The sequence below is a fragment of the Triticum aestivum genome, chromosome 3D, assembly GCF_018294505.1.
Source record: "Triticum aestivum cultivar Chinese Spring chromosome 3D, IWGSC CS RefSeq v2.1, whole genome shotgun sequence".
NCBI classification, from domain to species: domain Eukaryota; kingdom Viridiplantae; phylum Streptophyta; class Magnoliopsida; order Poales; family Poaceae; genus Triticum; species Triticum aestivum.
Window position 1 is genome coordinate 26,136,673 of NC_057802.1, and position 23,601 is coordinate 26,160,273.

The 23,601-nt window shown below is 46.0% G+C and overlaps 3 protein-coding genes across 3 annotated transcripts; all 3 read right to left on the reverse strand.

Moving 5' to 3' along the window:
* Positions 1-10,711: 10,711 nt before the first annotated feature.
* On the reverse strand, positions 10,712-12,618 carry LOC123073888 (uncharacterized protein At2g39795, mitochondrial-like). The gene is made up of 3 exons (XM_044496889.1): positions 12,286-12,618; positions 11,178-11,722; positions 10,712-11,097 (listed from the first exon to the last, which is right to left on the reverse strand). Exons 1-3 carry the CDS (start codon positions 12,565-12,567, stop codon positions 10,935-10,937), a joined length of 990 nt encoding a protein of 329 aa, XP_044352824.1. The 5' UTR covers positions 12,568-12,618; the 3' UTR covers positions 10,712-10,934.
* A 4,008-nt stretch (positions 12,619-16,626) lies between these two features.
* On the reverse strand, positions 16,627-18,404 carry LOC123073889 (uncharacterized protein At2g39795, mitochondrial-like). The gene is made up of 3 exons (XM_044496890.1): positions 18,073-18,404; positions 17,190-17,536; positions 16,627-17,047 (listed from the first exon to the last, which is right to left on the reverse strand). The coding sequence occupies exons 1-3, from the start codon at positions 18,340-18,342 to the stop codon at positions 16,819-16,821; spliced, it is 846 nt and encodes a 281-aa protein (XP_044352825.1). The 5' UTR covers positions 18,343-18,404; the 3' UTR covers positions 16,627-16,818.
* A 1,264-nt stretch (positions 18,405-19,668) lies between these two features.
* Positions 19,669-23,312, reverse strand: LOC123077045 (uncharacterized protein At2g39795, mitochondrial). The gene is made up of 3 exons (XM_044499247.1): positions 22,954-23,312; positions 20,219-20,616; positions 19,669-20,142 (listed from the first exon to the last, which is right to left on the reverse strand). The coding sequence occupies exons 1-3, from the start codon at positions 23,242-23,244 to the stop codon at positions 19,947-19,949; spliced, it is 885 nt and encodes a 294-aa protein (XP_044355182.1). The 5' UTR covers positions 23,245-23,312; the 3' UTR covers positions 19,669-19,946.
* Positions 23,313-23,601: the final 289 nt, after the last annotated feature.

Below are 23,601 nucleotides of genomic sequence, written 5' to 3' on the forward strand. Positions count from 1 at the left end.
GTCCGGCTCCGGCGACCCCCTTTCCTCCCTGTCCCCTCGATCCTCTTCATATAATTTTTTCATACATTTTTTTTTCATATGCATATGTTGATTATATGGATGGATGGATGATGTATATGTTCATTATATGGATGGATGGATGATGTATGCTTTTTTTTCATATAATTTTTTTAGGAAGATTTTTAGAATTTTTTAGGCAGATTTTTAGAATTTTTTAGGCAGATTTTTAGAATTTTTTGTGTACTGTATGTTATGTTTATATGTATGTATGTATGTTCATATGCAAAGCATATGCAAAGAAAATGTATGAATGGTCATATGCAAAGAAAAATGTATGTATGGTCATATGCAAAGAAAATGTATGTATGTATGTTCATATGAAAGAAAAATGTATGTATGTATGTATGTTCATATGCATATGCAAAGAAAATGTATGTTCATATGCATATGCAAAGAAAATGTATGTTCATATAAAAAGGAAAATAAGAAGAGGAAGAAAGGAGAAGAAGAGGAGAGGAAGAAGAGGAGAAATAAATAAGAAGAGGAAAAAAGAAGAAAAAGAAGAGGAGAAGAAGAAAGGAATAGAAGAGAAGAAGAAAAAATAGAAAAAATTCTATTTTTTCTTCTTCTCTCCTCTATTCCTTTCTTCTTCTCCTCTTTTTTTTCTTCTTTTTTTTCTTCGATCTTCTCCTCTATTCCTTTTATTCTTCTCCTCTTTTTATTTCTTCTTCGTTTTCTTATGTTTTATCGGGTCTGTCGTCGTCGATATACCCCTCTCCCGATAACTTCAACACGAGGGGGGTCGATATACCCCCTCCCCGCCGATAATATTATTTTCCCATGTACGTATGTCGTCGTTGTCGATATAACCCCCTCCCGATAACTTCAACACGTGGGGAGGGGTCGATATACCCCCTCCCCGATAACATTATTTTCCCATGTATGTATGTTGTTGTTGTCGATATATATAACTCCCTCCCAGATAACTTCGACATGATGGACGGTCGATATTTATACCCCCTCTCGACCGTGATAACTTATACCACGGGAGCACCCCCCGGCCCTCTCGCTCGACCAAAACTCTCGAGGACACCCAAACCCTAGAAAAAAAACGATGTCGGTCTCCTACCCCCTCCCGCCGCGCCCCTACCCTTGAAGTGTTGCCTAGGCCACCCCAAACCCGGAATAAGCTAGGTCTAAGTTTGCACTAATATATCCACCTGCTGTCATGTTTGTGTAATAATTGCCATGTTGTAATATTTGCAGAAACAATGGAGCACGGACGAGATGAGCAAGCAGAAGAGGTGTTGGGGGACATAATCTTAGCCGGAGGTGATATCTTGTCGTATCTTAACGACAATGATGGTCTGGAAGAACAGGGTGAAGAAGCAGGCTACGGTGATCGAAGAGTGGAGGAGGAAAGACATGATTATAATGGCTCCAGTGACCCAATGCTGGTGAAAGAAGGAGCCCGTGGTGACGGCTCCGGTGACCGAACAGAGTCCGGCCAGGTAAATATATTAGTTAAGCCTGTGCTGACTAGCTAATAGATGCATTCATTGTTTTGGTATGTACACATGTTAATTAACACTTGTCTCTCTTTTTTTTTCTAGCCCTTCGGATCGAGCACAACTTTGGTAAAGAGACGAGGCCCGAAGAGAAAGTTGCGCTCGGATGAAAGGTTTGAGATCACAGCAATCGCGCGCGACGGCCAACCGATTGAACCCCTCCGGACAAAGGATGCATTTGCTGCTCAGTGCGGGGTTCTAGTTAGGGACAAGATCCCGATCAGCATCCAGCAATGGTATAAGCCTAAGAAGGAAGACCCTGAGGTGTCTTATGTCAGTGATATGCAGGAAGATGATCTTTGGACTGAGCTGAAGGCAAATTTCACCCTACCACCAGAGGAGGATCCGGAGAAGCCAGTTATAGAGCAATTAATCAAGTCTCATGCTCTTAAGAAGATGGCAGACCTATTCAGGAGGTGGAAGAATGAGCTGAAAACGTTTGTCGACAAAGAAGAGACACAAGAATTCATCGGCCGGTATGAGAAGATCAGAGATCACTGGCCCGCATTTTTGGCCCACAAGACATCGGAAAAGAGTAAGAAGATGTCAGCGACAAACAAGAAGAATGCTGCGAAGAAGAAGCTTCACCATCGCACGGGGTCAGGTGGCTACCTCAAAGCCCGACCTAAGTGGGCCAAGGCTGAGAATGATCTGCTTGAAAAAGGGATCGAACCACAGACAATGAACTGGACAGACCGTTGCCGGACTTGGTTCTTCGGGGCTGGCGGAACCTTGGACCCTGTATCAGGGAGGTGCGTTTGGACGAACGAGCTTTTGAGAATACCAGTCAAGAAGATTCAGCAATATATCGATAGAGCGCAGGAAGGGACGTTCGTTCCAGACAGAGAGAACGACGAGCTCACAATGGCCCTCGGGAATCCTGAGCACCCTGGACGGACACGAGGCACGCCAGGCTCCGTTCCGTGGAAGGCTGGTTTTCCGGACACGGGCGGTTACAAAAGCCAGGAGAGGAGGAAAAAAGTGGAGCAGATCCAAATTCAGAAGCTGCACGAAAGGGTTCAAGCGCTAGAGGAACGAGATGGCAATCGACATGCCAAAACTGCCCCCGAAGCTACACCGCCATCTCAGCGGAGAAGCAGCGTGGCTTCCACCGAGCTGCTTCAGCTGGAGCATGCGGCTCCTGCTAGCTACCCCGTGGATGCTATCACGGAGTCTCAACATTGCCACCTTATGGCGGAATGGCAGAACTTCAAAGTTAAGGCGGCTGTTGGCTCTGTTTTACCTCCTGAACCCGGCGCAACCTAACACTGCCGGCCGATTCCTGAAGGATATGCTAGGGTGATGGTGGATGAAATAACGGAGGGATTTGAGGAGCTCCAGCTTGACCACCCTACCGGTGAAGGGGAGACTCGGCTGGGTTCTGCTCTGAAGACTCCATGCCTATGGCGGAAGGAGCTCATCAAGCTTCCGAACTGGACGGCTCCGGCGAGTAAGGGCACTCCGCCTCCTCCTCCGCCTCCTCCTCCGGCGAGTGATCAGGGCACTCAGCCTCCTTCTCCGGCGCGTGGCGGCACTCCGCCTCCTTCTCCGCGAGCGCCGGCGCGCCAGAGCAGCCAGCCTCCTCCTTCTCCGCCTCGTCAGCAAGGGCGGAAGAGACCCGCCGCCGCTGCGGCTGCTCCGGCGCGTCGTAGTCCTTCTCCTCCGCCTCGTAAGCAAGGAAAGAAGACAGCCGCAGCCGCTCCGTCTGCTCTGCCGGCGTCTAGCAGTACAGCTGCCAGAGGCGGGAGGCAATACAGATTCGGTCCTTCTCTGAAGACTCCAGAGAAGTTACCATACGAGAGAACCGAGGAGGAGAACGCGAAGATCGTGCGAGCCGAAGTGAAGAACTTCTTTGAAGGGGTGAAAGCAAAGAAACATCCACCTCCGGAGGAGAAGGTAGATCCGATGAAAGCAAAGCGCACTCTGGCTGCCCTGACAAAACCACCAAAGTCTCCGCCGAGAGGCAACTATGAGCGCATTCTTGCAAAGACATATGCCGAAGCGGAGCGGTCGGGAAGTACTGTCAGTGATAAAAGGTTAAAAGAACGACGAGCTGGGAAAAAAATTGCCCAGCTCGGCGAACAAGCGAACCAATCGTGCCCCCCGCTCAAGGTGTCAAAAGACATCGTCGCTAATGATCCGAGTATGGTGCCCGGTTATAGCAATCTTGGAGATTACCTGCCCGATGATGTACATTATGAAATCATGGAGGTGGACGAACACAAATACCATTACGGGAAGCCTCTCGTCAAAGATGAAAGATCTCTAAGCACGATGATGCGAAGACTACATGATTGGTACATGAAAACCTGCAGAGTCTGATGGGATGGATACTTTGACGCTGAGAGTTAAACCGGAGCATGACCTCGTTGGAACTGATCTGCTGAATGTTCCATTTGAGGATTTCTTCCAGTTTTACAATCAAAAGGCCCTCAATAAAACAACGATCACTTGCTACTGTCTGTAAGTAGTACTACTTCTGTCATTAAGTCTCTCTATATAGGTCAGCTCTTTCATTGCATGTATTTATACTTATCCTCACTATATTATGCAGATTGAAGATCGCCGAATTGAAGAAAGGACAAAACGGTGATATTGGGTTCATTAACACAAATCTCATAGATGCATATACGGTTGAAAAACATCCCAAAGAAGCCGAGGCCAACTTGCTACAATCGTTGGTATTAAATCAAAACAAAGATATAATACTCTTTCCTTACAACTTCAAGTGAGTGTTACTGTCTTGTGCATATTCGGTTTCCCTTATTAGTCCAGGTTATGGTAATGTAATTGATGACTTATGCATGCATGCGCAGCTTCCACTATATTCTCCTAGAGATTAAGCTTGAGCAGGGAGTAGTAACCCTCTTAGACTCGAGGCGAAAAGATCCCCAGGACTATGCGAACATGACTCAAATGCTCGAGAAGTAAGTTAAATCGATCATTATCCACCATATCAGCAACTTTGTTCATTTCCTGATATCAAGTAATTGTTTTCTTTGTCTGGCAGGGTTTGGAGAAAATTCACCTCAAAAGCTCCGGGACTGCCGAAGAAGCTGCAATTTAATCACCCGAAAGTAAGTACTATAGTAGCATGTTCCGCGCATCTCCTAGTGATTCAAGCGCTAGTTTCATCAATACCATTTAGCATGCTTGCTTATCAGTTTGATTGTCCTTTATTTCTTGTAAAGTGGTTGTGGCAAGAACCCGGGAATAATTACTGTGGATACTACGTTTGCGAGTCCATCCGCTACACGACCTGTGAGCGGGGCTACACTGAAGAACAATATGAAGTGCGTAAGCAATAATATTCACAATTTTATTTTATTACCATCATTTGTGTTGAGTTCCATTTATTCATATATATATATGTATTGACCCCCTTCTTCAAATTAGATGTTTCGGAAGCGGGATGAACTCCTAGCACCAGATCGTATGCGAGGAATTCAAGAGGAATTGGCGGCATTCTTCCTTGACCACGTGATCGCTGAAAACGGAGAATACTATGTGGACCCTGTGTTCCTACTATTTAATTAGGAGATTGTATTGTAAGAGATACTTATTGTATATATGTAGCCGGTAGTGTCGGATAGATATACGAGAACTTGTTGTTCGACCAATATCTCGGAGAAGGAGAGGTGGTCGATATCACTTCTCTCTGTATGCATATGTTCATGACGATCTTCTGTTTCCTTCATTTGATTACTAGCTAGCGTGTCTACTCCTCTTCATACGTATATAGTACGTAGCGTCGACCAAGCACGGGGATAAGAGAGGACACTTCTCTCTATTAATTAGCTAGCTAACACAATATATGAAACACCTAAATTAACCCCCCAAAACCCCTAAACCATCCCCTTTCAAAAAAAACAAAAACCTCAGCTCCTGCCAGCTGCTGACGCGTGGATGCCTATTGGTCCCGGTTGGTGACACCAACCGGGACAAAAGGCCCTGCCTATTGGTCCCGGTTGGTGGCACCAACCGGGACCAAAGGCCCTCCTGCCTGGGCTCCCCGCACCGGTCACGTGGACGGCCTTTAGTCCCGGTTCGTGTAAGAACCGGGACTAAAGGGCTAGGGCATTAGTAACGACCCTTTAGTCCCGGTTCCGGGACTAAAGGCCCTTATGAACCGGGGTAAAAGTCCCTTTTCCTACTAGTGGTCGAGCTTACTGCACCAGATCCACAAGTTAAGAGCATTCGATTAATGTGTAGGTGGTAAAAATCAAGCAATAAATCTGAAAAGACCAATGAACTAAGTTAGGTTTAGTCTTAATACTTACTTGAAACCATCATACTGAAGCATATCATGTGCGTACAGTTCAGACTGATCCTTCATATTCATGGAACGGATGTTGATATAGTCGGCATCAGGAAGCGCAGCGCACTCGAATTTAATCTTTGAGCCATTGCTCTTGGAGATGGTGACTTCTAGGGTGATGAAACCCTTCTCATTGTTGTACCTGTTCTTGTAAGCCCAAATCTTAATCTCCTCACCCTCAAAAGTTCTCTCAAGAGTAATATGTCTTTCAATACTGTTGCTAATAGGACCCCACTTGTTTTCACTTATTTTGAAGGGGAAGAAACCCGCGGTCTCCTCCATCTGTCTTGTGACGAATAAAAAATTGATCCCACTCAGTTTTTCATGCATGATTAATTACACTAATACTCCCTCCGTTCCTAAATATAAGTCTTGAACCGTTTTAGCATGCTCCCTCTTACTCGGAGGCGAACTTTTGGTCTATGGGGACATATGTCCCTGGTATCCTGTTCGTCAGTAAGTGCACTGTGATGTGTAGCTAAAGTAGCAGTTCTGTCTATACGTTGTGCATTTAGATGTGGAAAGCGGCATATACATCTTCAGAACAATGCTGTACGAGCCTAAGAACAGGACAGTACAGGATCCAGTGCAGTTTCCAGACGCGTTTTCCCGTGCTTGAACTTTAAATGTTGTGGTGTTTGCACACGTAGAACTTTTTGCACGCCAATGCCCTTGTCAGAGGAGATAGACATCATAACTTTTGTTAAAAAGACGCGTGACTTCTTCCTCCGTTTAAGATTTCGGAAATCCTTGATCACATGCTTATATTAGGCAAAAAGAAACTATTAAAAAGACGGGACACATACCTTAGAAATAATGTAATTACATGAGGAAGCAAGTAATTAAGCAATCTGCACGGCCTCATGGTAAGGAGATATGATTATGTTGTGTTAACATGACAAAAATTTAATAACATGAGGAAACAAATGTTTTTTGTATGGTTTGCTACATGAACGGGAAAAATGTTAAAAATTATAGATTTAAAAAAGTAGTATTTCTGGGACATTCATAGTAGTTAAAACATAACCTTTTTTACAAGTCATGTTTGCATGCAATGTAATCACACAGACATTAGTCTAAGATAATCGCCCAGTGGTTAGTTCGTTAGCAGTAAAAAAAAGGGAAGGACAGTAAATTCTGATTGTTGGTTGGTCATCCTTTAATTCAAGCGTCGGTGGCATTGTGGAGGGTAAGCTACAACACGTATTCAGTCCATCCCATATTCTGAACAGAGTCCTCCTCCCATGTCAAGCAAACAGCCGCCGCTCTGTGTCTCAGGGAGAGGAAGACAAAATGAAGGTTCTTACTGGAGCAGAGTGATGCGCTGGTGGTTTGGGGGGGAAGTGTGCTCTGCTCTCGTCTGGTAGGTAAGTGAAGCGAGGTAAAATATGTATGTGTCCTGCATGGCCATGAACAGTGATCATCTCTGCATAATCAAATCCCCCAAGTCGCAAGGATGATGACTATTTTAATCGGTACGTAATTAGCATTCCAGACAAACCTTTATCAAAAAGCAACACCACAAAGATGTGGGCCACAAAGATGTAGCTAGACGCACTTTGCACTGTGATGAACGTCAGGGACAGTTGGGGAGTAAGTAGCTGGGTAAATGAGTGTGGGACAGCATGTGGAACAGGTCTGAAGGAATCAAATACAAGAACTGCTGCTGCAGAGAATGTTGAAATACAAACGAGAGGACAGACTATACTAATAGGCCGGTGCGGATGACTGGTGAGATTCCGGGGACAGATGTCCCCAAGAACCATTGGGTATTTCCCCCTCTTACCCCCTCTTTTCACATGAGAGGTAAGAGTATATAGTAGATCTGAGCCGCTGATCACAATAACTAGTGGTCGGATTAACCCTTACCTTCTTACCTTATATGTAAAAAGAGGGGGTAAGAGGGAGCATGTTAAAATTTGTCATAAGTCTTTTTAGACATTTCAAATGGACTATAACATACGGATGTATGTAGACATATTTTAGAACGTAAATTCACTCATTTTACTTTGTATGTAGTCACTTTGATGGAATCTCTAGAAATATTTATATTTAGGAACGTATAATCGAAAGCAATCGATGCCAAACATGGAACTGCAGTTCAAGGGAGATGACCATCGTATCAATGAAGATATCGATCTGCATATATATGTACGTACCTTGGTGAGACGGTGGTGCTCTGAGGACTTGATCGCGGAGTCGATGCCGTGGAGGAGCTGGACGACGAAGGTGGCGGTGCCGAGGGAGTCGGCGGCGGCGCGGAGGGTTCCAGCGCGGCGGCGGAGGCTCGGGAGCCGGTCTCGGCTTCAACGGACTCCAACGCGGCTTTGAGCAAGGCGGCCTTGGTGCTTCTGCTCCTGATCGCTGTCGCCGGCGAGGCCAGGGGGCGAAGCAGTGCACAGGAGGTTTGCGTTACGTACGTAGCGTGACCGTCCGTACGAGGCGCGGAGCAGGAGAAGGGGAGGCCTGGCGAGTGGCGCCGCGGAGGGCCATGGCCAAGCGGATGCGGAGTCGAAGCCGTGAACAAGATTTCACGTGGATCTACGTATCTCTTCCTTCCTAGCTACTTCCAGAATTTAAGAGGGTTCAGCGGGGACGTACGGAGGGGTTTAGGAAGTAGGTCCCTGAGATAAGATTCATAAAAATGTATTGCAGAGGTTTCTCATGAATTTTAAATCCGGATAAGATTCATAAAAATCCAGTCAAATTCCATTTAAATCCAAAATTTTGAGATATTTTGCTCGGTAAGATGATTTCTCGTGGGGGACTGTGATCTGTTGTCACCGCCCGGTAACCGAATTCTTGAGCGGTAACCAAAACCATGCCCGCGCCACCCAGCAGTCACTCCCTCCTCCTCGCCCCTGCCCCTTGCCGCCGCCGCTCGGCGCTAGGCAAAGTCCCACACGGTGCCAGCGACGACAGGTGTTTCCCTCCTTTCTTTGGATCTGGTTGGCCCTGCGTGCTTCTAATGCTGCTTGGTTGTGGCGACGTATTGCGGAGGCGGTGCCCATGTGCTACTTGTTGGTGATGGCGCGCTGTAGTTTTCCACGACTATGCTTTCGGCAGCTGGGTTACCCATGATATGTTGGTCGCGTCAATGCGGATCTGATCATGGGGCTTTGGCTCCCTTTGCCCAGCTCGTTCTAGTCATTGGGCGGCTCCGTATCTTGCTGGATCTGGTGCTAGGCGGATCTGGCTTTTGAGTTCCTATGGATCAGGGCCTAGGCCCTTTCTTTTTTCGAAAAAAATTATCCAGATCTAATTTATAAAGGTTCATAAGAAGTACAAAGAATCCTAAACATAATGAAAACTACATCGAGAACCTTAGCACCACCGGACGACCACCGCCGCCGCCAAAATGAGCCGTTGTCGCACCACTGTCGCCCCTGCCCCTTAGCCCATTGGCTTGCCGCTGGCAATGGGCTAAGCCGCCCCCATCACCGGACCTAGGCCGGAGAGAGGAGAGCATGGGGTGATGAGAGACGAGAGTGTGTGTGTGTGTGTGTGTGTGTGAGAGAGAGAGAGAGAGAGAGAGAAAGGGGGACGAGTAGCGGTTTTTGTTCCGACCGCACCGGTCTAGGAAACGGTCATTAACAGCCGCGCCGTCAGCGTGCGTGGCCACGTGGCCTGACTAGCGGGCCTAGGAAGTCAGAACGGCTTAAAACGCTAGCAACGATTGGTTTGAGTTTTTTAAAACAGCTGACCCCAAAGTTGGTAGTTACCAGCGAAAAAAGGGTAGTTTTTTTTTAAACCTGCCCTGAATTGTGGTAGTTTTATATTATTTACTCGAGTTACCACATTATTCATATAGTAGTTATCCGACATAAAAACTGGAACTCTGTTGTAATGCTTCAAAGATTTTTCTTTAGCTCAGAAGTTATCATCTGCATGCAAGAAAATTGAAACTATTTTGTAATGTTTCCACAACTTCTTCTAGCTCGTAAGTCATAAGTTAACATCTATAACTATAAGAGTTATCGAGTTGTTCGTAAGTAGTTATACGACATGAAAACAGAAAATCATTTATAATATTTCAAGACCTTTTTCTAGTTGGTATATCATTCAATAACGCAGGAGTTACTAAGTCATACACAATAAGTTATCTGGCATGAGCGAACCAATCTATGGTTGGATGGTTAGGTGGACAGTAGTATCCCCAGCCCACAAGGGTTCAAATCCTGATGCTCACATTTATCTTGAATTTATTTCAGAATTTCCGGCGATACGCGTTCAGTGGGGGGAGACTTTCCCGTCGACTACGAGGCACCTACGGTGACTTCGTAAAATCTCAAGATGATATGCCGGCTCGGTCTCCCGAAGGTGCTCATGGGGTAGGGTGTGCGTGTGTACGTGCGTTCATAAGGATGAGTGTATGCGCATATATATGAGCGCCCGTGTCTGTACTAATGCTCAAAAAGTTTCATGACACTTTTAGTTGCCATACTAGTAACTATAGCATATGTAGCTCGGTAACTACTACCCCGTTTCAAAATAAGTGTATTAATTTATACTGAAGTTAGTATAAAATTAAGGCACTTATTTTCGAAAGGAGGGAGTATATAATTGCTGGAAAGTCTTCCCAAATTGAATAGTGCCATGAGCCCATGAGAAACCTCGCTCATAAATGTGTGGCGCCACCTATAATCTCGGCGCCTTGCGTGCACCACAACCTCAGTAAATACAATTGTCAATAAAATCATAAAATGGTTAGATTAACTAAGAACTAAACCTTCCACTCCAAGAAAAATAATTGAAGAACTAAACTACTGCCTCAGCTAGGAAGCAGGTTACCTGGGGTCATGTTGTGTAAAAAAAGAACGCTGGAGACTGAGAACACACTTGGCATATATAGAGCACATCCATAGAGATAAAGCACCACCAAAACTAGTAAAATTGTTTCTACTCATAGTCGCCAAAAAAATGTTGTTACGATAAAAACGATCTCAACACACTCGTATAGAGGATGTCACTCACAGCTCTCGAAACCGAAAGTGCGAAGAAACTGCGTGCCTAATCTTATGCAGAAGATGGATCATTCATGGACGGTGTTAATTTTTCCTGACGAAATGCCGCAGCTTGGCCAACCAGACTTGATAATGTTGCCATTCCTTGCTGATTATGTACTTGTGTAGCAACTCTATGTTGTTCGGAGTGACCCCGCGCACTTCCAGGTACTTGTGGAGTCCCTCCTGAAGGTTGTTATCCAGATCACTGCACACAACATGACATGAGCTATTAACCAGAGATAAATCAAAATGCCGAAGGTAGCTAAGTTCGACGGATGTGCCTACCTGAAATCAGGACCGTCATCATATGCATTATTATCACCTTCCTCAGCTCCTGATGGTCGCTGCCTCACAGACACGGTATCGATGGTGATCTCGTCATGATAGGCGTCACAGGCAAATTTCATGCTTGAGCCATCAGGCTTCGACACAGTGACCATGAGAGGGAGGCTGTGTTCTATTTTTTTGCGAATAGGGAGGTTGTATTCTTCTGTACGGTTCTTAGCTTCATCTTCCGAAGATGATGATGACTTATCTGAAGATGAGGTCTCGCTGTCTGAAGAGGATGAGGTTTCGTCTGAATACCATGAAGAGTCGTCTGAAGATGATGAGGTCTCGTTGTCTGAAGATGATGAGGTTTCGTCAGAAGATGACGATGACGAGTTTGAGGATTCCTGCAGATCGTCGTCCTCATCACTGGCAAGTCTGGGCATGGAAACCAAGACCTCAATCTTCTCACCCTTTAAACATCTTGTAAGAGTAACGTCGGTCCTGGTAAGCTCCTCGATTTTGCTGATTACGAAGGGGAACTCACTCGGAATCTCCTCAGCCTGTTTTAAGATGGAAAAAAAAAACATGGTACCAACAATGACAATTGCGCCGAAAAGTAAGATGAAACTTGTTCGCAGCATATTTATTTAGATGTAATAAAAATCAGAACAAAGAGATTGCTTGTGCAAAATGTAGACAGCATTAACTACAGCTACATTACCTTACAATGGTGAAGGCACAAAACAGAACATCTCCAAACAAAAACAACCGCATCTCACAAAAACTTTCCCATCTTTCCTACTACATCATCAAAGAAACGTTTTTGTTTGTATAGGACTGCAGAGCACAAGAGATATGCGCGCGCAAACACAGCACGTGCAAACACAATCACACGCCCCAGCAAAATTAGGGCAACAACTAAAGGCAGGAGACTCAAAAGCCAAAAGTAGGCAGAGACTTCACCATACACGATGCAAAAGACCCTTCCATTAGACCATCATAAGCAATTAAGCAACAACAGAACGGATTAATCTATACTAAAACAGTGACAACATAACTAGCTAGTACTGGTAGATTGGCGAACTGGAAGTGTGGAACTCGATCCGCGGAAGTACGTGCGTACCAGGTTGCCGTTGTAGGAGTGCATCGCGGAGTCGATTACGCCGAGGAGCTCGCCGTCGTGCGTGGCGGCGCGGAGTGAGTCGGCCTTGGCACGGAAGCTGACGGCCTCGGCTCGGTAGGACGCGGCTTCGGCGCGGCAGGAGGCGGCCTCGGCGCGGAGGGAGCGGATCGAGGAGGTGGAGGATGAATAGGACCTGCGCCTGATCGACGAGAACCGCGCAGCGGCGGCCTTGGGGCGTAGCAGGACGGAGGCGCGGCGGGCGGCGACGGTGAGGAGGGCCATGGCGCGAAGCTACAGCGGGGAAGGGTTTTGGTGGGTTTCGTTAAGACGATTGAGCATTATGCCAGGTAAGCGTAACGTGTTTGATTCAACCACTGTGTTTCTTGAAGAAGAAGAAGAAAGGATTTTAAACCTTTTTTCTTCTCTTTTCGTCCTGCGGAAAAATGCAGTGTAATATTTTCTTCATAAATTAGACTGTTCTACAAATCTCTGCAATATTTCCTCGGAATCGGGAAATTATCTGCAATACTATGAGCTTCTTGTTCTGAACTTGTTATTTTTGTCACCCCTTTTCCTTGCTTTTTTTAAAAGAGACAAGCTTTTTTTATAGTATTTTTTATATAGTAAAAAGGAAGAGACGAGTTTGCTACATTGTGGCAGACGTCTGCTTGTGCTTGTCATATTCATTTGGACGACTGGTAGTCTAGCAGCCCATTTAGAATATCTTCAATAAAAAATGCAAATTTGGAGATGTAAAATAGAAGATGTAAAAATTTACATTTCTAAAAAGTGCATTTTGCATCTCTCAAAAGAGGCAACTCCAACAAATGATGTATATTGGAGATGTAAAAGAGCAATTCTGACAAATGTTGTATTCCAAGATGTAAAACTACTACTCCAACGGATCGAGCGGCCGCGGCCAAGCTTCGGGAGGAGCGCCAGCGACCGAGCGACGAGGATCGGCGCGGCGCCCGAGCGTCTTGCTGGTGGCAGGAGCTCGAATGGCCGGTTGCGGTAACTCAAATCGGGCGGCGGCGGCGCGGAGGGGACTCGAATCAGGCGGCGATGTTAACTCGAATGGCTGTTGGTGATAACCCAAATTAGCCGGTGGCAAAAACGGTGCGAGAAGCTCGAACTAGATGGCGTCGGGAGCTCGAATGGCCGACGGCGATAACTCGAATCGGGTAGCGGTGACGGAGCGGCGCCAGAAACTTGAATCGGGCGACAGAAGCAACGTCGGGAGCTCGAATAGTCGGCAGCGGTAACTCGAATTGGGCGGTGGCGGAAGCGGCGAGGGAGTGGCGCCAGAAGCTTGAATCGAGCGGCGGAAGTGGCGGCAGGTGTGCGGGGGAATCTGGCAGCGACAGGGCAGCGGGAGAACTCAAATCAGGCGGCGGCTGGGCCGCGAAAAAGCGGTCGATGCAGCAAATTTACAGGTAGAGGGCAACGCGGGGCGATGGAACCAATGGCGGCGAGGTGGGTCTGACCGACGGCGGAGGTGGCGGCGGGGGGCGGGGACGTCGGAATCGGCCATGGCCTGGGAGGCGGGTGTGGTTGGCGCACAGGAGGCGGGCGGGCCGGCGGAAACAAAATGAAGGCGGTTGGCGGTTGGTGCGCGGCTAGGGTTTTTACATCTCCTGTAGGTGAAGATGTATATTTGCATCGCGAGGTGTTGTATTTTACATCTTCAGACAATAGAGATATAATTTTTTTTACATCTACATTATCTGTTGGAGAGGGGTTTTTAGGTCTCAGAGATGCATAAGTTAGTTATTGGAGATGCTATTAGTTATTCACTACACCTCCCTCGCCGGCTCCTTCACTTGAGAGCTCATAATTGGCGCTTATATAAGGGCGCCCCCATGTCTCGCATTAATGGAGACCTATGGAACACTCGTTGAAGAGGGAAAGCAATATGGGCCGGCCATACACACGGGATGCTATAGCCACGTTTTTTTTCTTTTTTCTTTTTCTGTTTTCTCTTTTTGGCATGATGTTTTCTAAATTTGTTTATACATTAAAATATTATATATATATATATATATATATATTACAAAATTGACGCTACAAAAAAAATTGATCAAGCATTTGAAATTTTTTAAATATGTATAAAGAAAATGTTTATCACATGTAAAATGTATACAAAAACAAATGTGTATGAAAAAATCGATCATGTATTTAAAACATTTTAATCAACCATTTGGAAAAAGGCTGAACAAGTATTTAAAAAATATTAAACAAGCATCTCCCGGGCCATGCCCCCCCTCACCCCCCACCCACCCAATGGTCAGTGCTCTTCAACCACACCCCTTTACCAACAACGGTGTGTTTAGCTATCGCAAGTTTGGCAATTCCAGTCCACCGGCGCACCGCATAATTCTCTCCTCTCGCATCAGCCTGCTCACACAGCTAATGTTAGAGCATCTCTAGCAGACTCCGTATAATGCCGACCCGCAAAATGCATTTACAGTTCACGGAAAACTAGTGTTAGAGCATCTCTAGCAGACCCCATATAATGCCGACCCGCAAATCAGTAATTTGCATTTCAATTTCAGACATGAAAACACATTTCTTTGCTTTTTTATTTTCTTCAACGGCATTGGATACATAGTAATTCACGAAATCTTTGCTAGAATAGCAAGACCAAAGAAAATAAGAACCACAATTAGGCATTTTAGCAGATATCCAACTTCCATAACTGCTCCCACTAGTTGGACCAATATCTTCTCCATGCCGTCATTGTTGATCTACGGATTCTTGATCTTGCATTCTTCAGTCTTCTTCTTTGATTCTAAAGAAGTCGATGTTTCTTCCCCTCTAGTTTCTTCTCTAATTGCATATGCAACCGCATCATTAGCCTCAATTCTACCAACGAGTGCACGAACATCTATTAAGTTTCTTTCTATCAATAAATCGATGTAATCTTCTTTCCAATACCAAACTGAGCATCCACCTTCCTACACACATGACCATCTCAATAAACTATCGAAATTGAACCGAATAGTTTGACAAAACCAAATGAATCAAGAACATACCCCGTCGTTTTCGCATTTGAAGAATACCCATCCGAGGTGTTTCAGCGTGCTAGATGTTAGCCGCAGCACTGTCTGCGTGCAGTCGTCGCACTGTATGAGTGGCCTCGGTGAGCCGTTGCGCGAGCACCGAGCCCGGGCGACGGCCAGCCGAGTCCTTGCCGGCAAACCGACGACGGCGGCTAGAGGTGGAACGAGTACCTGCATGCGGCGCTAGGGCTTTGCCGGGGCTGGTCGGGGTGCTCCCCGACCAATCCATGGCTTGGCGCAGACACCGGTGGCCGGAAACGTGAAATCGGCCACCGCGACAAACAGCCGCCAATCTGCAACTTTTCGGCCCACCGACGTAGGAGGAAGTGGCGGACGACAATCTCGGGCGTGTGGCGGCCCACCGGCGTGATCCCGCTGGCTAGTATGGCCGAAATCGTTGGTGGCGGCCCGGCGGCGGGGGGTGGGGAAAAGCGCGGGGCGAGGGGAGAAAAATTTTATGGGTCCGACGCGTTTGCGGGGTCTGATCGGGCAGCATCTTTCGCGCGGATCTGTGTTTTGACGATTATTTTGCGGGTCGGGGCATTATAACGGGTCTGCTAGAGATGCTCTTACACGCTGGAAATGGCCACAACCTAAGATCTTATGTAGCATAAGCAAATCACATGCCATAGTGAATAAAGCACCCCAAAATGGTTTCAAGTTTAGGTTTTGCAAGTCAGATAAATAGTTGCACAAAAGTATCTTAACAGGCACGTACGTACGCAAGTAATACTTGTCTAAGACTCTAGAGGATGAGATCCAGAGCTCTCAAACGAAACAGGATGGTGTGCAAAGAACATTTATTGTCGCCAATCTTATGCAGAGAGAGAACGGATTATGGACGGTGTCAATCTTTGTTGACGAAATCCTGCAGCTTGGTCAGCCAGGGTAAAGCCAGTTTTTATTGATCAAAAGCCACAACGGGTGGGATACAGACCGGAGGTTGGCCAAATCACACATGATGCCCCCGAGCTAAAGAAAGAGAATACTTAGCTAAACTGTGTGTTTCTACATTAACAGCGACTCTCAAAGGTAAAAATACAAGTAAAAGGAGCAGCTCGGCTTCGTAGCTACCCTGGTTGCTTTTCGACATGTCACCCACAACCTGTTTGGAATCTGAGGCAATGACAAAGTTGTGTAGCTGAAGACCTTCTGCCAAAGATATAGCCTACCGAATAGCTATCGTCTCCAACATGCTTTAAACGGCCACAACCGAAGATCTTACTTAGCAGAAGCAAATCACATGCCATAGTGAATAAAGCACCCCAAAATGGTTTCAACTTTAGGTTTTGCAAGTAGTGCCGTCAGATAAATAGTTGCACAAAAGTATCTTAACAGGCATTTACGCAAGTAGTACTTGTTTAAGACTCTAGAGGATGAGATCCAGAGCTCTCAAACAGAACAGGATGGTGTGCAAAGAAAATTTATTGTCGCTAATCTTATGCAGAGAGAGACTGGATTATGGACGCTGTCAATCTTTCTTGACGAAATCCCGCAGCTTGGTCAGCCAGAGTTGATTGCAGAGTATGTCCTTGCTGATCAAGTACTGGTGCAACAACTTCATGTTCGTGGGAGTGACCCCACGCAGCTCCAGATACTTGCGGAATACCTCCTGTAGGTTGTCATCCAGCTCACTGCGAGCCTCCTGCAGGATCTCATCCAGCTCACTGCGTGTCTCCTGCAGGCTCTCATCCAGCTCACTGCTTGCAGCACATGGACAAAGAGCAATTACACAGCAGTTAATCCAAGCTCTCTGCCAGTAATTAACTTTTGAAAGGATTAAAGTGGACAAATAGATAGTTATCTAGGTTTAATCTACTGCCTCCTCATATGCATTCATACCTGAAATCAGGATCATCTTCCTCATGTTCTTTGGCCCATGATGGTGGGTGTCTCACGGACAAGGTATCGATGAAGATGTTGTCATTGTCAGGATAGGCAGTGCAGGTGAATTTAAGGTTTGATCCATCGGCCTTGGAAACCGTGACCCTGAGAGGCAGGCTATTGTCCCCCTCGTCTTCATCCGACGTATACCTAGAATCCGAGGATTCCTCCTCGTCCCCGTCTGGTTTGAGCATGGAAACCACGACCTCAATCTGCTCACCGTTCAAACTTCTTGTAAGAGTGATGTCTTTAAGCCCCTCCTCTTTGAGGATCTGGAATGGGAAGTCACTCGGAATCCCGTCAACCTGTTTTAAGATGTTAGGGAAAAAAATCCAGGTTAGCAACAATAACAATTGCTCCGAGAATTAACATGAAACCTTGTTCACAGCAGATTTAGAAGGAAGAGGAAAAAGGCCGGGAAGTCGATTATTTTTCAGTCCTCGAAAAAGAAAGGGACGTCGTCGAAAATAAATTGTGAATAACAATTGTGAATATGCATATTCACAGTTAATCATGTAAAGATTGCATATCTGATGCAAAATAAAAATAAAATGCTTGTGCAAAACCTTACAGTTCTAAACTTCTGATAGGCAAGCCAATATCCTTATAAGAAAATTAAGATTAATTCTTTCAAGAGTACGTCCTGGATGAACGCATCAGGATACGTTAAGCAATAAGCGCGGACACTAAGGAGATCAATCTCTACATCACATCATTTGTGTCACAACTCACAACTCACAGGTGCAGGTAACCTGTGAAATCCTCCCTGTTCGAGTAAAAACAACAAATAATAGGCCTAGCAGATGCCAGATGGGCGAATTAGATCGGCGAGCGTATATACCAGGCCACTGTCGCGGGACTGCATCATGGAGTCAATGACGTCGATGACCTCCCCGTCGTGGATGGTGGCGTTGACAGATTCAGCGTGGGCGCGGAGGGGGGTAGCGTTGGCGCGGTGCAACGTGGCCTCGTCGCGGCAGGAGTCGACCTTGGCGCGGAGGGCACAGACGGAGAAGGAGGAGGAGCTCCGCTTGGTCGAGGAGAAGGTCGCCGCAGCGACCCTAGGGCGGATCACGGCCGAGGCGCGGCGGGCGGCGGCGAGGAGGGCCATGGCGCGAACTTACAGCGGGGACGCATTTTCCGTCTTCGTTGGTTCTGTTTAGGCTGCAGGATTTTCTTGCTAGGCTACTCCGTATGGAAATCTCAACAATAATATTTTGTATACTCACTCCGTTCCTAAATATAAGTCTTTTTAGAGATTCCAATATGAACTATATACGGAGCAAAATGAGTGAATCTATACTCTAAACTATGTCCATATACATCCGTACGTAGTTCATGTTGAAATCTCTAAAAAGACTTATATTTAGGAACGTGGGAAGTACATAATAAGCGAATATCCATTTCTGAACCCAGACTCATCTGCACCCGGTCAAGAAAAAATTCACCTGTCAACATTGAATTTTTTCCTCTGGTAGCGAAACCTAGCCGCCGCCACCAGGAGAGCCGCTCTTTCCCGCGCCATCTTCCGGCTGCTCTCCTCCGCCGGTGACCTTTTGGTCGTCGGTGGTGAGGAGGGTCGCCGGATCCCGTGCGTGTGGATCGTTTTAGCTTTAGGTTATAGGGGCCAAGAAGCTTAGGGTTTTGGATCGTTCGACGTCTTGGCTTCAGCGGCGGTGACGGCGATGCTAAATAAAGAAGCTCCAGATTCTTCTCCTGCGAGGCTATCATCTCTATGGTCGGTGAAGGATCTGGGAACCAGTCTATTCAAGTGGGGATGTTGTGGCGACGGCGGCATCCTTGTGGTGGACATGTGTCCTATGGCTCTGCCGTTGCGACGGTGTCTGCTCCAATATTGGCGCGGAGCTTGGGAGGTAGTCGAGGAGCGGATGCAGATTGTGGTCTGCATCGACGACATCTGGAAGACGGAATGTGTGCTGGGCTCGTGGTTCGTGGATGGCGGGTATGATTTCCTCCTCCGACGTGGCGGCTGCTGCAAATAACCTTCGTGAATCCCTCACAAAAAAAAACTTCCAGGGATCAAAGATTTGATGTTCTTGAAATGTTTCGGCAACAAATAACCTTCGTGGAGCACTCACAAAAAAAAAATCATTGCCCAAAAATGCACATAAACTTTGAACAATTATTTTGTTTTTTTAGGTGACAGCTCCTCAAATGTTATTTTTAGCTAAAACTTTGCAGGATCATCAAAAGTTTGATCATGTTTGATGTCCCAAAGTTTCAGATTTTTTTTTAGTTTATTTGATTTTTTTTATTTTCTGTTCATAGACGGTGTAGGGGCACCCGGGTGCCGAAAATCCTGTCTCGGGATTAAACTGCAAACTTGCAAACTTATAAAAAAACATATAAACTTGCAATGTGACAAAATCCTGCCGAAACAATATAATTTTTACAAAATCACGCCGAAACAATGTGATACAAAATCCCGCCGAAACAAATTTATGAGACCATTTTATCCTACTTAACGCCCACTTAAACAATGTATCGTTAAAAAGTTGATGTATATGAAGCTGAACTTGCGCGACAAGTTTTACTCTAAAAAATAAGGCATTATTTTTTTCTCAACCTACACAATTACAAAAAAGGATCCTAGCTAGTCTAGAGGATGAGTGTCACAGCTCCGAGGAAACAGAACAGCCGAAGAAAACAATGCCTCTGATCCAATGCACAGGATGGATCAAGACATACATAGTGTTAATCTTTCTTGACGAAATCCCACAGCTTCAACAGCCAGACGAGACGCCTGCGCCTGACGTCACTCTTCTCTTTTGGCGAAAGGTGGCTGTCCTCGCTCATCATGTGCCCGCGCAACAACTTCGCCGTCATGGGTGTGACTCCACGCACCTCCAGATACTTATGGAATGCCTCCTGCAGGCTCTTGTCCAGCTCACTGCACGCACCAGATCAACAAAGAGAAATAAGCAAGCAGTTAATTCAAGGTAGCTAGTTTTAATCAGTCTACTTACTGGAAATGAGGACCCTCATCATATACAGCTAGATCATTTTCCGTGCCCTCCGACGCAACCACATCGTCTGCTTCCTCTGCCCCTGTTGACTTCTTCTGCCTCATGGACAAGGTCTCGATGACGATATTATCAGGGTTAGCTGTGCAGGTGAATTCTAGGCTTGAGCCGTCGGCCTTGGATACAATGACCCTGACAGGAATGCTGTATTCTTCTGGGGAGGTCTCGGCTTTGCCTTCCTGATTTGAGTCTTCCTGCAGGCCAACGTTGCACTCCTCATCCTGGTGCATGGAAACCAAGACCTCAATCTGCTCGCCCTTCAAACTTCTTGTAAGAGTAATGTCGGGAATCCCATCCGTTTTGCTGATTTCGAAAGGGAAGTCCTTCGGAATCCCCCTAATCTGTTTCAAGATGAACAGAAGTATGAGACGCGGAGTGTGGCAGCAAAATTACAAAGAGGTCAGAACAGTGGTGGGAACTCTCCAGCCAGAGGTGCTACGTCGATGGGCTCATAAACACCTTTCATCAATTTGGTAAAAAAAAATGGACGGTCTAGATGTGTGCAGAAGACGGTTAAAAACAAAAGCCAAAAATTGCAAAACCAGAGCATCATGCCTTCCTCCCCCCTCCCGCCACAGTCACTCTTCTCCCCTGTCCCTTCCTCTCCTACTCTCGCCTCCCCTAAAGCCACAACACCCCTCATCATTTATCCGCATCCACAACACTACTGCTGCCTCACATCCCACAGCACCGGCACCATTGTTTTTAAGGCGTCCTGCCTTGGACGCTTAGGCGATAAGGCGCCCTGGCAGCGCCTTACAAATATGCCCGCCTTAGGCGCTTAGGCGTCGCCTAGGCGCTAGAGCGGGTGGTGCTCGCCTTAGGTCGCCTTACCGCCTTAAAAACAATGACCGGCACGGTGCGGGTGAAGGGAAGAGTTGCCACGTGAGACTCCACGCCAGTACGCCACTATGGCTGCTTGACCAATCTATAGAGACTTCCTGATTTTGAAGAATGCAAATGAGCTCTCTAGCTATTTTTTTGATGGCGTGTTCTTATGATCTCCTAAACATAAACTGCAGAAGATATGCAAACACTACTCATGTTTAGTTCCCTTTACCATGCTTTTTACAGGCACATAAAGTGCAGAAAGATGTGGACAGAGAAGTTTGTATTGAGTGCAGCCTTTTCTTATGAAGTGCACGCTACTATTACAAGACTTGTTTGCTCCCCTGTTCTATGAGCATAGAGAAGGTATTCATCTACTAATAATTATCCCCATCATGTGCAGTCTAGTATCCCGGTGTAGCTTTATTTTCAAACCTACATGAATCTCAATTGATCCTGGAGCAGTTCGTTGGAAAAGAATACCCAGTGAAACTGATCAATTTGCTATCTGAATAATCTCAATCTGTTAAATCCTCACTTACTGTTAGCTTCACGGCTGTGTTTCCTTGGATGTTTTCCAAAAAAACAGATTTGTGGAAAGATATCTTTCAGGAAACCGGATATCACTTAAATATGATTTATGCTACTTTTACAGTATCGTTAAATGCCCAAATGTTATGTGAGTTATTGTTGAAATTTAGAAGATATTATTTTGGAAATTTGCATGGTTATTTGGCTTTATAGGATCTGTAGGACAGCAGCTGCCGTTCTGCACTATTCTTATGTAAATGTGTATGTTGATTTTGCAGCCTTGTCATTCTAGGGCTCTGGTCGGCAGTATTAGCTTAAAAGAAACTCCCGTACATAATGCAATGATGGTAATATTTCCTTTCTAATGAAGGATCCTTAAAAAGTATCATACAAATCAAAAATAAACAGAAAATGCTAAAACATTACTCCCCCCGTCCCATAATATAAGAACGTTTTTGACACTACACTAGTATAAAAAATGCTCTTATATTATGGGACGGAGGGAGTACTAAATAGAAGAAAATTTAAATGTATGCATGATCCAATGTCCCTTGAGTTATATTTAATTTTGGAGTGGTGTCTGAAGCTCTACATATATTTGGTCTAACTTAGAAATAGTTGACCTTTTAACTGAGTGTATACACTATCTATTTACGGACGGAGGGAGTAGATTTTAGATTGATCTTGCTGATATGCTCCAGCACAAACAAACTGATGCATGAGCATACTACATGAACATGGTTTAGACGGTTGCATCATCTTTGAATAGTTTTCTCAATGTAAAAGGCCCAATTGCTGACCTGTTCAATGCACTTGGAATGAGATTAAATCTACTCATAAGCTAAGTGGTTGCAGTGTGCTTCCAAGATTACATCTACTCATGATGCTGCTGTAGTGAGCAGATCCTATCTTAAGATAATATCTACTGTACTTATTATGTCATGGCGCCTATCCTTCCCCAAGTTCTGAAATTTCTGATCATCCACCTGCCTGAATAGTCAATATCGATGCCATGCATCACACACCTACTCCTACCTAGTTAGAGTAAGGACAGAGGCGAGAGACCAAAAGTTGTACAGAGTTCCCTTCCAATAGATAGATAATTAAGCAATTATTAAACACAGCCACTAAACTAAGGAGATCAATCTTTGGACCATATTTGTGTCACAATCTCTACCCAGAAGAAGAATCGCACGTGATTATGTAGTTTATAAGCAGGACCGGGAGAATAAACGAATCGGATACCAAAACCACCTAGAAACCGCCCCTCCTGGAGTACCAGCAGATTGGGGAACTAGATGGGCGGCGGATGGACGTACCAGGTCGCGGTGGTGGGACTGGATCACGGAGTTGAGGACGCCGACGATCTCTCCGTCGTGGGTGGCGGCGCGGAGGGAATCGGACTTGGCGCGGAGCGCGGCGGCGGAGGGGGCGGAAGAGTGTTCCTTCTCGGCGCGGAGGTATTCGGAGATGTCGCGGAGGCCTCGAACCAAGGCTCTGCAGTCCGCCAACGACGAGAACCGCGCCCCGGCAGGCGCGTGGCGGAGAAGTGCCGCGGCGGCGGTGGGGCGGGCAAGCACGGCGGCGCGGCGGGCGGCGAGGAGGGCCATGATGCGAAGCGACAGCAGGAAAGAGTTCTTTTTTCTACGGGTTTGTTTAGCGAAGGGGAGTAGGGGTAAGGGGCCGCAAGTGTAATAACGTGTTCGATTCTTGAGAAAATCAAAAACACATAGTATTCGATTGCATATCCAGGTCAGATATTAAAGTTTTTTTTTCTAAATGTCAATTAACTAGAAAAACGGTTGGCATCGGTCACTTTGTCCGTCGAATATAAATCTAACCGTCCACACTTCATCTTCCTCCTTCCAACCTTCTTCCTCTTCAAATCCGATCCACCTTATGTGCAACCACCGGCCCTACCCCTGCCCCATCCGCCGGCCTCCAACCCCCGTGGCCGGCGAGCGTGC